A 12592-nucleotide genomic window follows, 5' to 3' on the forward strand; every position below is an offset into this window, starting at 1 on the left:
GTTCTTACCTTCTTTCTTGTGTTTCTCTTGCAGACGTTCATGCCCAAGTCAAGGCTGCTTTGGGTCCCACTGGGCCTTTCTTAAAAGGACACGCACTCCTTGCTCCATGAGTTCCAGGGTCGTCCACTAAGGCTTCTGTGGTCCTTTTCCATCAGCAAACCTTCACTGCAACCCTACTGTTCAGGATGAGTGGCTTTCTGGCCTCGCTGGACCCCCGGCGGGTGCAGTGGGGGGCTGCCTGGTATGCAATGCACTCTCGGATCCTGCGTACCAAACCAGTGGAGTCCATGCTGGAAGGGACTGGAGCAACCACAGCGCACGGTACCAAGCTAGCCCAGGTGCTCACCACTGTGGACCTCATCTCTCTTGGAGTCGGCAGCTGCGTGGGCACTGGCATGTATGTGGTGTCTGGTCTGGTGGCCAAGGAAATGGCAGGCCCTGGTGTCATTGTGTCCTTCATCATTGCGGCCGTTGCATCTATATTATCAGGTGAGTGTCTAGAGGACGGAAGTCCCACGGCTTGCTGGCCTGGTTGCTGCTCATTCCGCTCTTGCCGAGTATTCATTACAATGTTTGTTTATTTATGTGTTGTGGGGCACATGCCAGAGCCTGTGTGTGGAAGACAATGTGTGGGAGCCGGTTCTCCCCTGCCACCATATGGGTCCTGGGGGTTGAACCCACTCTGGCAGCGTGAGCAGCAGACACCCTTCTAGAACAGTTAGCAATGAGCTGCCCCAATGGCAGTGAAGTGGCTTGTCTGCTTTTTTGGTCAATGCTAGGTAGAAAAGGGATTAAGTTTTGACCTGATTGTAATAGCTTCCATTTTCTGGGGTTTTCAGTACAAGCAGCTGTTCTGGTGCCCGGGCTCCTGGTCTCCTAACTTCTCACTCTCTGCTACGTTCTGGTTACTCTGTTTCCTTGGAGGATGGGTTGAGTCTTCTAGCCCGAGGAGCAGAGCACACAGCTAGTGTAAAACAATAGCAAAGGATATACAGAGTAGCAGAGCAGCAAGTCCTCTGACTTGACTGGGATTTGGAGGGGGAAGCCAAGAAACGGGATGTAGTGCTTCTGTAGATACAACATTGCCCGCCTCAATGGCCTCAGTGAACCATCACCTACAGGGAGGCCGGCAGACCCTCTCTCCCTACAGGGTCATACAAGCAATTCAAAAGCAGGATGCCAAGACCTACGCGTCGGATCGGCGGAACGGCTCTCCTATCGCCTTTCCCCCTTTCCAACATTTCCTCTAGAGCTGCAGGACATAGTATCTTCCCAGAGTGCCAGAAATAGGTCAACAGACACCTTTTTTTAAAAGATAAAAGACAAGATAAAAGGGAAAAGAGAATACCCTAATTCTTGGTGGCCACGGCACAAACATGAGATTTTGCTGGACACGGGCAGCTGATGGTGTGAGTCAGCGATGCTCTGGCTGTGAGCGTTCGGGCTCTTCCACTGTTTCAGGCGCAGCAGTTCTAAGGCAGGACAGGAGTTCTGTGACTTGTGTGCAGCATCGCGAGAACACCCCTGCAGTACCATTCATCCCTATTAAATAATATTCAGTCTCCGTCCATGAAGGAGGAAGACAGATTACAAGCAGCAAACCCCAAAGTATACTGTTACCTGACGGTTTTCACTTCATAAGGGACGATTCACCAGGACCAAGCCTAGCAGTCAACTCTACCCTTTCCTCTTTCCTGGAATCACCCTTTCTTCTGAATGAAAACTCTAACAAACTGGGTTTATGCAGATTAAAGGACTCCTGTCCCTTTAAAATGAAATGCATTATTCACATGAATAAATTATCTGGCTACTTGAAACAATATGTGAATTCAATTCCTCCTAAATTTTCTTGACAAAAATTATGCACCACAGGTTTTTGGCTCTACACAGACCATCATTATAGAACTGATTAGAGGTGGCCGAATAACAGGCAGGCATCTGTTCTGGTGTCAGTATGCTGCTGTAATAAAATACCCAGAAGCAACTTAAGGTAGAGAGAGGTTCCAGGCACAGTCCATCACTGTGGGTTACAGCAACAGAGTCATGAACCAGCTGGCCATGGGCAGGAACAGGAAGAAGACAATGCATCCATGATCACTTGTCTGCTTGGTAGCGCTCAGTTCAACTTCTCTAGTCTTCAACAGTCCAGGACCCCCATCAAGGGAACGGTGCACACCCACAGTGGGCTGGGTCTTCCAGGACCCCCATCAAGGGAACGGTGCACACCCACAGTGGGCTGGGTCTTCCAGGACCCCCATCAAGGGAACGGGGCACACCCACAGAGAGCTGGGTCTTCCTACAGCAAATAATTTAAAGACAATCTCCCATGGACATGCCCACCAACCAACACAATGTAGACAATCTCTAGTTAAAACTCTTTTTCCAGGTGACACAGGGGCATAGGACAGACACCTAAGATCCCTGCCAGTTAATGAGTACTATACAGCTTTCCCTAGACCCTATTCTAGTTGAGTACATTCCCCAGGCTGAGATGATTCCTGTATGTGAATTGTCCTTCACATGCAATGCATCTTGGGAGCCCGTCCCCCGCCTCCATGCTCACAGCACTGTATGATATCTACTTCTTCGTTGATGGAGAGCTCAGAACTCACCCAGCCATACGTCGCTGGAGCCAGCTTGTACCAGCTGTTTTACAGCCCTGATAGGTCACACCACTTTCCAGCTTAACAATCAGTGACATCACACTGCAGACCTGAAATCAGCTGAGGTGAGACTGCGGTTTTGCTGCTGTTGTTTGCCTTGGAATTGGTTGTTTAGCATTTCCCAGCCTACTCCTGGCCTGGCTCCACCACAGACCCAGATGCCCCTCGGCAGCTTATCTTCACCACCGCACCAGGCACCAGAAGAGAAACTCCTGCCTCTCCCCATCTCTCCAGATGGCCCCATCCATAGCATCTTTCCACACTCTCTGACTGACTCATCTGCCTGCTGAAGCCAGCCAGGATCCTTCAGAGCCTCAGTCAGAGCCAACACCAAAATAGCTTGGGCCAATATTATCAGATTCACAGTGGGTTTCTCCAGCCAGGTCTCACACTACTGTGCTCTTTGGTCCCAAATGCTCCCCGCCCCCCCCCGCAATCTAATTTCCCCATATCACTTAGAACTTAAGCAACCTTCCCACTGCTCCATAACAATAGCCCTATTCCTCTCCATCTCCACCCTTGGTGACACCTGTTTCCCTTCCCCTCCTGGCCTCCATTAAAACCTGGCTTAGCACTTGGAAGCCTAGTCTACAACCTGTGTTGTCTCCAGCAACAGTTACTGCTTGGTGAGAAGAATGGAGTAAAGGGGATGCTAAAATAACAGAATTTAGCTTGTCCTGAGCAGAGAGAAAAGAACAATGGGATTAAGGGTGCTTGCAAAGGAGAAGCAAATTGCGCTGAAGGTCAGGGAGGCTGAGGACAGAAACCCAGGAGAGCGATGGTGTCCATGGTGACTAGTTGGATCAGGAGAGTGAATGTGCACAGGGTCCAAAGATGCCCCCAAATGAAATGTCACAGTGAAGCCCATTCTTTCGTATACTAACAAAAATTAGTAACAATAAACAGAAAGGAGAAAGTGGTAAGATCAGTGGAAATTGCATTGGAATAAAAATACTAACGAAGTGAGGCTAAAGGTAAGAAGTGACATCAGAGAGGGAAATGTGTAAAATATAAAATCTGAAGTGATATGTGATCAGTAAGGCTGAGTTTAGACTTGGAACCCAGTTAAGCTACTGACTAGCTGTGAAACTTAAGGCAAGCACTGGAACTTCTCTAAGCCTTGGTTTCCCCATTTTGAAAATAAAAACTATCTTTATTGTAAAGCTGCTGAGCGATCTAAATGAGATGCCTACCAAGTACATGGTACAAAGTATAGCACACCGCACTAAGGTGTTCTGTGTCAAACTCTGTTTTAGGTACCTGATATAAAATAGAGTATTTTGGCTCATTATATCTTTTCAAGCTAGGTGTATTTTCTACTTCTATTACTTTAACTAAATCCCAGAATCTAGCTAACCTATATCTACAGTTGCTTACCTTGCCATTTTGGAGGTTCCAGAGTTCAGCACTGGCTCTACCTGGTGCCCTTCTGAAATCACATCTTGGTCAAGGCCAGCCTAGAATACGTGAGGCCTTATCTCAACTTTTTTCCTATATATTCTAGATGCAAATCCTTCATTAAATGTGTAGTTTTTGTTTTATTGAGTCAGAGTTTCATTATATAGCTTTGACAGGCCTGGAACTCATTATGTAGACGAGGCTAGTCTCAAACTCATAGAGGTCCGCCTGCCTTTGCAACCCAAGTGACATCAGAGAGGGAAATGTGTAAAATATAAAATCTGAAGTGATATGTGATCAGTAAGGCTGAGTTTAGACTTGGAACCCAGTTAAGCTACTGACTAGCTGTGAAACTTAAGGCAAGCGCTGGAACTTCTCTAAGCCTTGGTTTCCCCATTTTGAAAATAAAAAATATCTTTATTGTAAAGTTGCTGTGCGATCTAAATGAGATGCCTACCAAGTACATGTGGGGATTAAAGGTGTAAGTTGTCAAACCTGGTTTTAAATATGTATCTTTGTAAATGTTTTCTCCTAGTTTGTGGCTCTCCCTTTAATTTCCGTCTGTTTATATTTTAAAATACTGGTGTCCAAGGTACATGGCCTGAAACCCAGCTGGGGCTGGGTGGGTGCCCTGGGGCTGGTGTTTCCTAACCATTCCCTGAGTGTTTAACACATAGCCAGAGCTGGCAAGCGCTGTCAATAGGAAGCAGGACCCACCTGCCAAGCCAGGACCCACGTGGAGAGGAAAATGCTAAAAGGAACTCTGTATGGCCAGCAGACTCTCGGGAATAGCTCCGTTCCCCATGCTACATCAACCTTTGTGGAACATGAAGCAAATGGAACTCTAAAGCTGCTTTCTCTCCAACTTACCATGACCCACAGGTCCCCTTCCCCAGCTCCACTCCAGTGTGGTCATGCCCTCCAGCCTGTCCCAGGGGATGGACATTTTATCACAGGAAGCAGCTTGTACCCAACCTCTCCTCTTTTGTCCAAAGGCCTTATCTGCTCTTTAATAACTCCACAGGCCCTGTGCCCTGCCAAGCCTCCAAAGCCCTTTTTATATTATGTTTTTGATAAAGAACACTATTTTTTTCTTCCTCGTCCTTACCTACAGCTCTGTGGGGAGCGGTTGGAGGCAGGATGGCTTATGCACTTTCTAATTTACTTGGCTGCAGATGAAACAAAGTCAAGTTAGTATGCCCACGGTGTCTGGCCACTCAAAGTCCCATGAGCCTGAGGAGGAGAAGAGTGTCGAGCTTGATGGTTTTGTCCCCTAGATTCCTGTCTAGTTCCCTCTTAGTACAATTAAAACTGGATGCACATGACTAGGGAGAAGCTCTGTCAGTCAACTGACACTTGCCAAGTTAGTAAGGTCAGATGTCACTCTGTAGGCATGGAGCAGTTCAATGACACAAGCAGATGTGCATCTCAGTCACACAGTGGAGGCAGAATAAAGGCAGGAAACCAGATGTGCACGTGAAGAATGAGACAGAAGAGAGACTGTGGGGCTCTGAGCTCTGACAGTGAAATGAAGCTTAGAACAGAGAGGATTTGGGTGGATGAAGGACAGTGAGGAAGAGGAAGACAGGCTCCCTCTATCCAAGAAAAGACATGCAGTTGATGAAAATACTTTGAAATAACATTAGAACAATGGTTGACATTTGTTCTGGTAACAGAAAGTGAGGGTCAAGACAAAAAACTATCAAGGAAGGCCACACAGAACCCCTGTGGGTGCTCAGCTCTTGTGTGAGCACAGCATCCTCTCCATCCTCACCTCACTGCAGGAAGCTAGCTTCGTCCTGCTCTGGGAGAAACCAAAGCCACAGCAAGAAAGAACTTCCTGTGAGTCCTCTACAGCTCTTTAATGAGAACCACTCAGACAGGAGACTAATCCCTGATGCTAGAAACTTTCGCAGTAGAAGTGAGTTGATGAATTGTTCCCAGTTCGTACTGATCATTACAAAAAGACAGGTCAAGGCCATTGAGCTGGCTCTGGAGATAGACACCTGCCACTAACCCTGATGACCTGAGATTCATCCTTGAGATCCATGTGGTAGAAAGAAAGAACCAACTCCCACAAGTTGTCCTCTGACATCCATACAGGCACCATGGCACACTCATGTGCCAGACAGACAGACAGACAGAGACAGAGAGACGTTTTTAAAGTCCAGGATACCAAGTGTATTTTTCTTAGCATTTTAGCATGCAGCTTAGCGTTAGACCTGGGCAGACATGTCTGGCCTGTAGCACACAGCCAGGTGTGGCTGAGTGTAGTGATAAATGTGGCCCAACACAAAATAGTAAACATGAGATCTTTTTGGCAAATTCTTTTTGTAACTCAACTGTGCAATTCTTAAGCATGAACTTTGTACCTGACGACACCGTGGTGCAATGCCACAGACAGGACATGCCTGCGTATGGATGCGTGATGTGTGCCTCTTCCATCCTTAAGAGTTTCAGTGCTTGGAGCTGGAGAGATGGCTCAGAGGTTAAGAGCACTGGCTGCTCTTCCAGAGGTCCTGAGTTCAATTCCTAGCACCCACATGGTGGCTCACAACCATCTATGATGAGATCTGGTGCCCTCTTCTGGTCTGGAGGCAGAACACTATATACATAATAAATACATAAGTCTTAAAAAAAAGTTTCAGTACCTCCAACCTGTCATCAGGTGTGCCCGTAATGATGGGACTCATGGGGGAGACACAGGGTAGAGTGCAGAGCCCTACTGAGTGTCTGCCTTTCCTACCTTGCTGGCTTGCTCCTGAAGCCATTCTTTCCCGGAGTTGTGACGCTGTCTCCTGGTCTCTGTAGGCTGCAGTGTCGTGGCCAAGGGGAGGGTTAGAGTCAAGTAGAGATACAGATATGGATGCATACACATGGACAGATTCTGATGAGTTCCCATTTCATCTTTTGACACAACAAACCATTTTCACTCCCCTAGTGAAAACCAGACCTGGGGTGAACCAGGAGGGCTGGTGCTCAGTGACCCCTTTTTCATGCTCTAAGGTCACATCTATTCCATGGCCTTGCATTTGTCTGCTTCCTGTAATACGTCTGGCAATTTCTCTCTACCACACCAGGATGGGAGAGGTGGGCTTTAAAGAGGGTGGTAAGGATGCATGAGCAAATGCATTCCTGCGCTCAGATGACCAGCTCTCCAAAGCAGTGTCCCAGCACACAGCTCTTTGCTGAAATCTCAATGAGGATAGCAGCCAGCCAAGATTCTGTGAGTTTCTGGAAGCTGAAACTTGGTAAGACCCTTGCTTAATGTTAGCCCTTATTGTTGCTGTTGTGTTTATTGGGCAAGTGTTATACAGCAGACACAATGCGACCTCCCACCAGATGCATTAGTGGCTCCTGTTTATGGTCGTCATAGTAACTAAACTCTTGAAGACTTTTAATATGATATGACTGACATCAACCGTAGGACAATGACACAATCCAAAACAAAACAAAAAAAAAACCCCAAAAAAAAAACAAAAAACAAAATCCCACACTGCTGAGATGGATCAGGACATAAAGGCACTTCTCTAGAGCCTGGTGACCTGAGTTCCCTCCCTTCTGGGAGTAGAGAATTGGTTCCCATAAATTAACCTCTGACCTCCACACACATGTGGGCACACATAAAAGGTAATTTTTTAAAACTCCACTAAATAAACACCATTATGATATTCATTTTACAGATAGCAACATTGAGGCCCGGAGATGTCAGGTGACTTACGTAGGGCTACTTTGATCCTCTTGGCTCCTGAGCCCATTCTCTGCAAGCACAAGACTCACACTCCCAGACACAAACCTACCAGGCATGGAAGCCTTCGTACTCTGAGCTCTGAACCCAGTCCAGAGCTCTCCCCACGCTACTGATTAGTTGAGCACTTTTGTGGGTCAAAACTTCTGATAGTTTGGGTCATGAAAATGTCATCTAAGCTCAGCGTCTTCTGTCACCTGTCAGCAGCTAAAAGAAAGGCACTGTGAAGGTCACGTCCCTCTGCTGCACGGGACTTGACTGACAGCCGTGGAGGGAGGATGTCAGTTCCTGGCTCAGAGAAGGCATGCGCATCTCAATAGAAATTTGCACATTCTCAAACTGCTGATGGTGAAAACCACCTTCCTCCAGAAAACCCAGGAAAACTTGAGCTTCTCTTACATCTTCAGCAGCCCCTAGTAGACTAGACAGGACAGTGGTAATGGGGCAGGCAGACCACCCACTCTGGACAGTGGTAATGGGGCAGGCAGATCACCCACTCTGGACAGTGGCACTGGGACAGGCAGATCACCCACTCTGGACAGTGGCACTGGAACAGGCAGATCACCCACTCTGGACAGTGGTAATGGGACAGGCAGACTGTTCACTCTGTGCTCAGTATGGTGGATGAGAGCAGCTGCTGAACATAGAAAAGAACCCCGAGACGAAAGACTTGACCTCTATGCAAAGAGGCAAGATGGTCACCTGCATGTGAAGTAATTCTGAACACTGCCAAAGCCAACCAGGCCTGGACCAGAAGTCAGGACACCCGAGATCTCATTCAGTTCTGCCCCTTAGCAGCTCAGGGTCCTTGGACAGGCTATCCGAACTCTCAGTCTCTGTCCCTCCTCTGTAAAATCAAGAGCGAACTCAGTCCCATGCACTTCACAGCATCTGGAGGCCGGGTCTAGTTAGTCCTCACACTTGAGCAGTCTTGCGGCAAGCCCTGCTCTGCTGCTTACTGCTTTATGACTTGAATGTACTTAACCTGGAACATCCCAAATAGGTGGAGAGTCACAGGTGTGCCAGAGCGCTAATCCCTCAGCCCTCGGGGACTCTGGAAGGGGCGGAGGGCCAGGTTAGTCACCTCTACTTGTGAGCTGCCTCATTCTTTACATATACCTTCCTTCCCACAGCCACACAAACCCAAACTGGTGATGTGGGAAAGATGTGTAAGCTCTAGCAACCCATCTAGATCTTGGATTCATCATCTTTAAGTGAATACAGTAAAGGTTTCAGAAACAAAACCATTTTGAGGATTATGACTACATATGCAAAGTGCTTAATGGAGCCCACACGCAGAACTATGGCCAGTAATAGTCACATTTATTATTGTTATTACTACCCTAACCTGATGAGAAGAGGGCCCTTCTTTTTTTTTTTTTTTTTTTTTTTTTAGTTTTTCGAGACAGGGTTTCTCTGTGTAGCTTTGTGCCTTTCCTGGAACTCACTTGGTAGCCCAGGCTGGCCTCGAACTCACAGAGATCCTCCTAGCTCTGCCTCCCAAGTGCTGGGATTAAAGGCGTGCGCCACCACCGCCCGGCCAAGAGGGCCCTTCTTAATGCAGAAGAGCAGGATTCCAAATCTGAAAGCCCCCAGTCTATCCTTGCAAAAAGATTCAAGAGGCAGGCTTCTCGTGCGTGTGTCTGCAGGTAGACCAAAGGGAGTAAACTTGTATCCTTGAATGTCTAACCCAGAGGAATTACCTTTTCCACAGGGACAGTCCACTTCTGAAAGGGAAAATGAGCTGGGTCCCACAGCAAAGTGATAGCAAAGCATGCAGATCGCAAGGCATGGACTATCAAGTGGCCATGGGATAAACACCTGAGAACGGAAAGCCAGTGATTGAGAGTCAATGCCCAGTCTCAGTCCTCACCTCAGTGGCATGAACTTTGTCACCTGGGTCTAACGGGGTGACACAGCAGCTCAACAGCTTTGATGGCACCCGTCTATCAGCTCCTAACACTGGACCACCCTTCTCTCACTTGTGACCAGGGACTGGCCCTAAGGGATCACAGCCACCCGGGGGAACCAGAGAGCTTCCAGCATATTCCATTTGCATTAGGCAGGAAATGAGAACATCAAAACAAAGGAAAATGGAGCCGTGGACAGCTTTGTTAAATGGCTACACAATGAATTAAGAATGTGAGAAGGGAGAAAGGAATGAATGTAGAGCAGTAGATGGGAAGGAAGGACAGATTTTCACACCAGCAAATAGGACATGGGTACTTGCAAGCCATAGAGACTGATGAAAGGCCTCCTAGAGCATGGAGATGGCAGTTCCTGGGTACTAATGGAGGCAAATGCCACAAAGCAAGGGGTGGCATTTGCATGAAGAAGAGGAAATGGCAGGAAGCTGGATGGGCCCTCCCTCCGCTTCCTTCCTGATTACAGCCTTGACTGTGCTGTATGGAGAACACTGCCTGCCTACCGCGCATCACACTTTGTGATGTGCCCACCACTGGCCGTCTTCACAGATCTGCTCCCAGCGTCCCTTTCAAAGTACTAAACATAAATTCACAATTAAACGTTTACATATATGTGTGTATTGGGAGGGAACTCCTTCAGAGGACACACGGACTTTTAAGTCCAATAGAAAGGCTTTATGGATGGCCACTGGCGCATGCAGAGCTCACCCAAATCATGCAGCCCTGAAGCTTGCAATACAAAACCCACTTCCTGGATTAGCACACTTCAGTTAGCAAAAACAGCAAGAAGTAAAACTACCGAAGACAAAAAGCATGGACAGTCCATTCAGGGACTTCTCCAGTCACATCCTGCTCTGGCAGGTAGATTAGGTCTGTCTTTTTCCTGTTTCCTCGGGTGTTGCTGCCTATGTGCTTGGGTTCCAAGGCCTGAAGGGTTTCTGTCAAGGTGTCAGGTGTCCACTGGGGCCACCAGTGTGTCCATGGGAGCCACCAGTGTGTCCACGGGAGCCACCAGTGTGTCCACGGGAGACACCAGTGTGTCCACGGGAGCCACCAGTGTGTCCACGGGAGACACCAGCGTGTCCACGGGAGACACCAGCGTGTCCACTGGGGCCACCAGCGTGTCCACGGGAGACACCAGCGTGTCCACGGGAGACACCAGTGTGTCCACGGGAGACACCAGTGTGTCCACTGGGGCCACCAGCGTGTCCACGGGAGACACCAGCGTGTCCACGGGGGCCACCAGTGTGTCCACGGGAGACACCAGTGTGTCCACGGGAGACACTAGTGTGTCCACGGGAACCACTCTCGCCCTCTCTGTCGTTCCTTCATTCAAAACTCAGCTAAAAATGTGCCGCTCCTGTGGCACTTAGCAGGGGCTGCCTAGTCAGAAACAATCTATCAGATCCCCATAGGTAAGGCTTTTGGAAAGAGAAACTGGACCTGTGTGTGTCACCTGTGGCCACTGTTTACAAGGGGCTCCATCCTCCAATCCCACAGATGAGCAGGTGGCAATGTTCCCATCTGCTGTTCCCAATACAAGATAGGTACTTATGCTTCCTAGAGCTCAGAGGCATATGAAAACGGAAGGAGGGCCTAGAGACATGGCTCAGCAGATAGAGCCACCCACTGCTCTCGCAGAAGATCGAGGTTTGGTTCCCAGCCTTACATCAGGAGCCACAACCTGTATCTCCCAGTTCTGGGGTCTGAGGCCTCTCTGGCCTCCTTGGGCACCTGTACACATGTGTACATAAACTCATGTAGGCACACACACATGCACACAAAATAAAAATGAGTGGATCTTTTTTAGACAAGGGAGAAAGGGGAAACTGGGTAAAGGAGGTGGCCAGAGTAAATGGAAGTAGGATCTGCAACAAATCCTCACATACACACAATTTTCTCACAAGGCCTCTAAACCCAGAGTCTCTGGCCCATGTAGCTTCTCCCTGCATGCTCTCCCAATTTGAAGGAAATTGAAAAGTCAAGGGACTTTGGGAAGATCCAAGCTGAAAGTTTGGCTGTGCATTATTCTCCCTAGACATCTGCTAAGAAGGTACATCATCATGGAATGGTGGTCTCACCTGCTCCTCAGATGCACTGAAGTACAAAATGAGGGTTCATCAACACTCCAGAGGCAGAGGCAGGCAGGTCTCTTTGAGTTCAAGGCCAGCCTGGTCTACATAGTGAGTTCCAGGATGGCCAGAGCTACATAGTGAGACCTTGTCTAAAAAAAGAAGGAAGGAAGGAAGGAAGGAAGGAAAGAAGAAGGAAGGAAGGAAGGAAGGAAAGGTTCCCTCCTGTTCCTCAAGAAGTGTTGAAAAGTTGTAAGCATTGCAGCTCGGATGGAAAGGTATCCTGGCAGCTGGAAGCCAAGGAATACCACAAAGTCACACTGCACAACAAACCTCACACACGAGATTTATTGGGAGGGAAAAAACCAGGAGGATGGCTACCTCTGCTCAAGCAAGAAACAGCAGCAAACTGAACAGGATAGAGGGCTTATATAGAGCTTCTTGGGAAGGAGGTAGAGCTTTCCAGAGTGGAGATTGGTAGGATTTCATGCCCAGAGATTGGGCTTTTTGCTCTGCAGGGTGGAGGCTGGGTGAGCAGTTGGGGCAGTTAGAGCATTCTGTGGATGGAACAGTAAGAAGTCCTCAGGGGAAGGGCCTGGCCACTCGTGTGGCTTGAGAGGCTTACATTCTCCCCTTTTTTGTTTATTGTTGATACACAATCAGGTCACAGGAAAGAGGGCGATGTCATCATTAGACTAATTCCTGCTAAATCAGGGCATGGAAGTTCTTTGGGCAATCTTGCTCTTCATCATCAGGATGCAACCAGGTGCTGTAGGTCTCTGGCTG

At 48.2% G+C, this 12592-nt stretch overlaps 1 protein-coding gene across 1 annotated transcript in view; it reads left to right on the forward strand.

Annotated features, from left to right (window-relative positions):
* Slc7a14 (solute carrier family 7 member 14) overlaps nt 1–12592 on the forward strand; it is a 129101-nt gene that overhangs the window by 61046 nt on the left and 55463 nt on the right. Inside the window, exon 2 of the mRNA XM_052732109.1 lies at nt 34–489. Coding sequence (XP_052588069.1) covers nt 186–489 — 304 coding nt within the window. The 5' untranslated portion in view covers nt 34–185. The remainder of the gene's footprint in view (nt 1–33; nt 490–12592) is intronic.

Source organism: Peromyscus californicus, unplaced genomic scaffold, assembly GCF_007827085.1.
Source record: "Peromyscus californicus insignis strain IS unplaced genomic scaffold, ASM782708v3 Scaffold_9__1_contigs__length_137607984, whole genome shotgun sequence".
Taxonomy (NCBI): domain Eukaryota; kingdom Metazoa; phylum Chordata; class Mammalia; order Rodentia; family Cricetidae; genus Peromyscus; species Peromyscus californicus.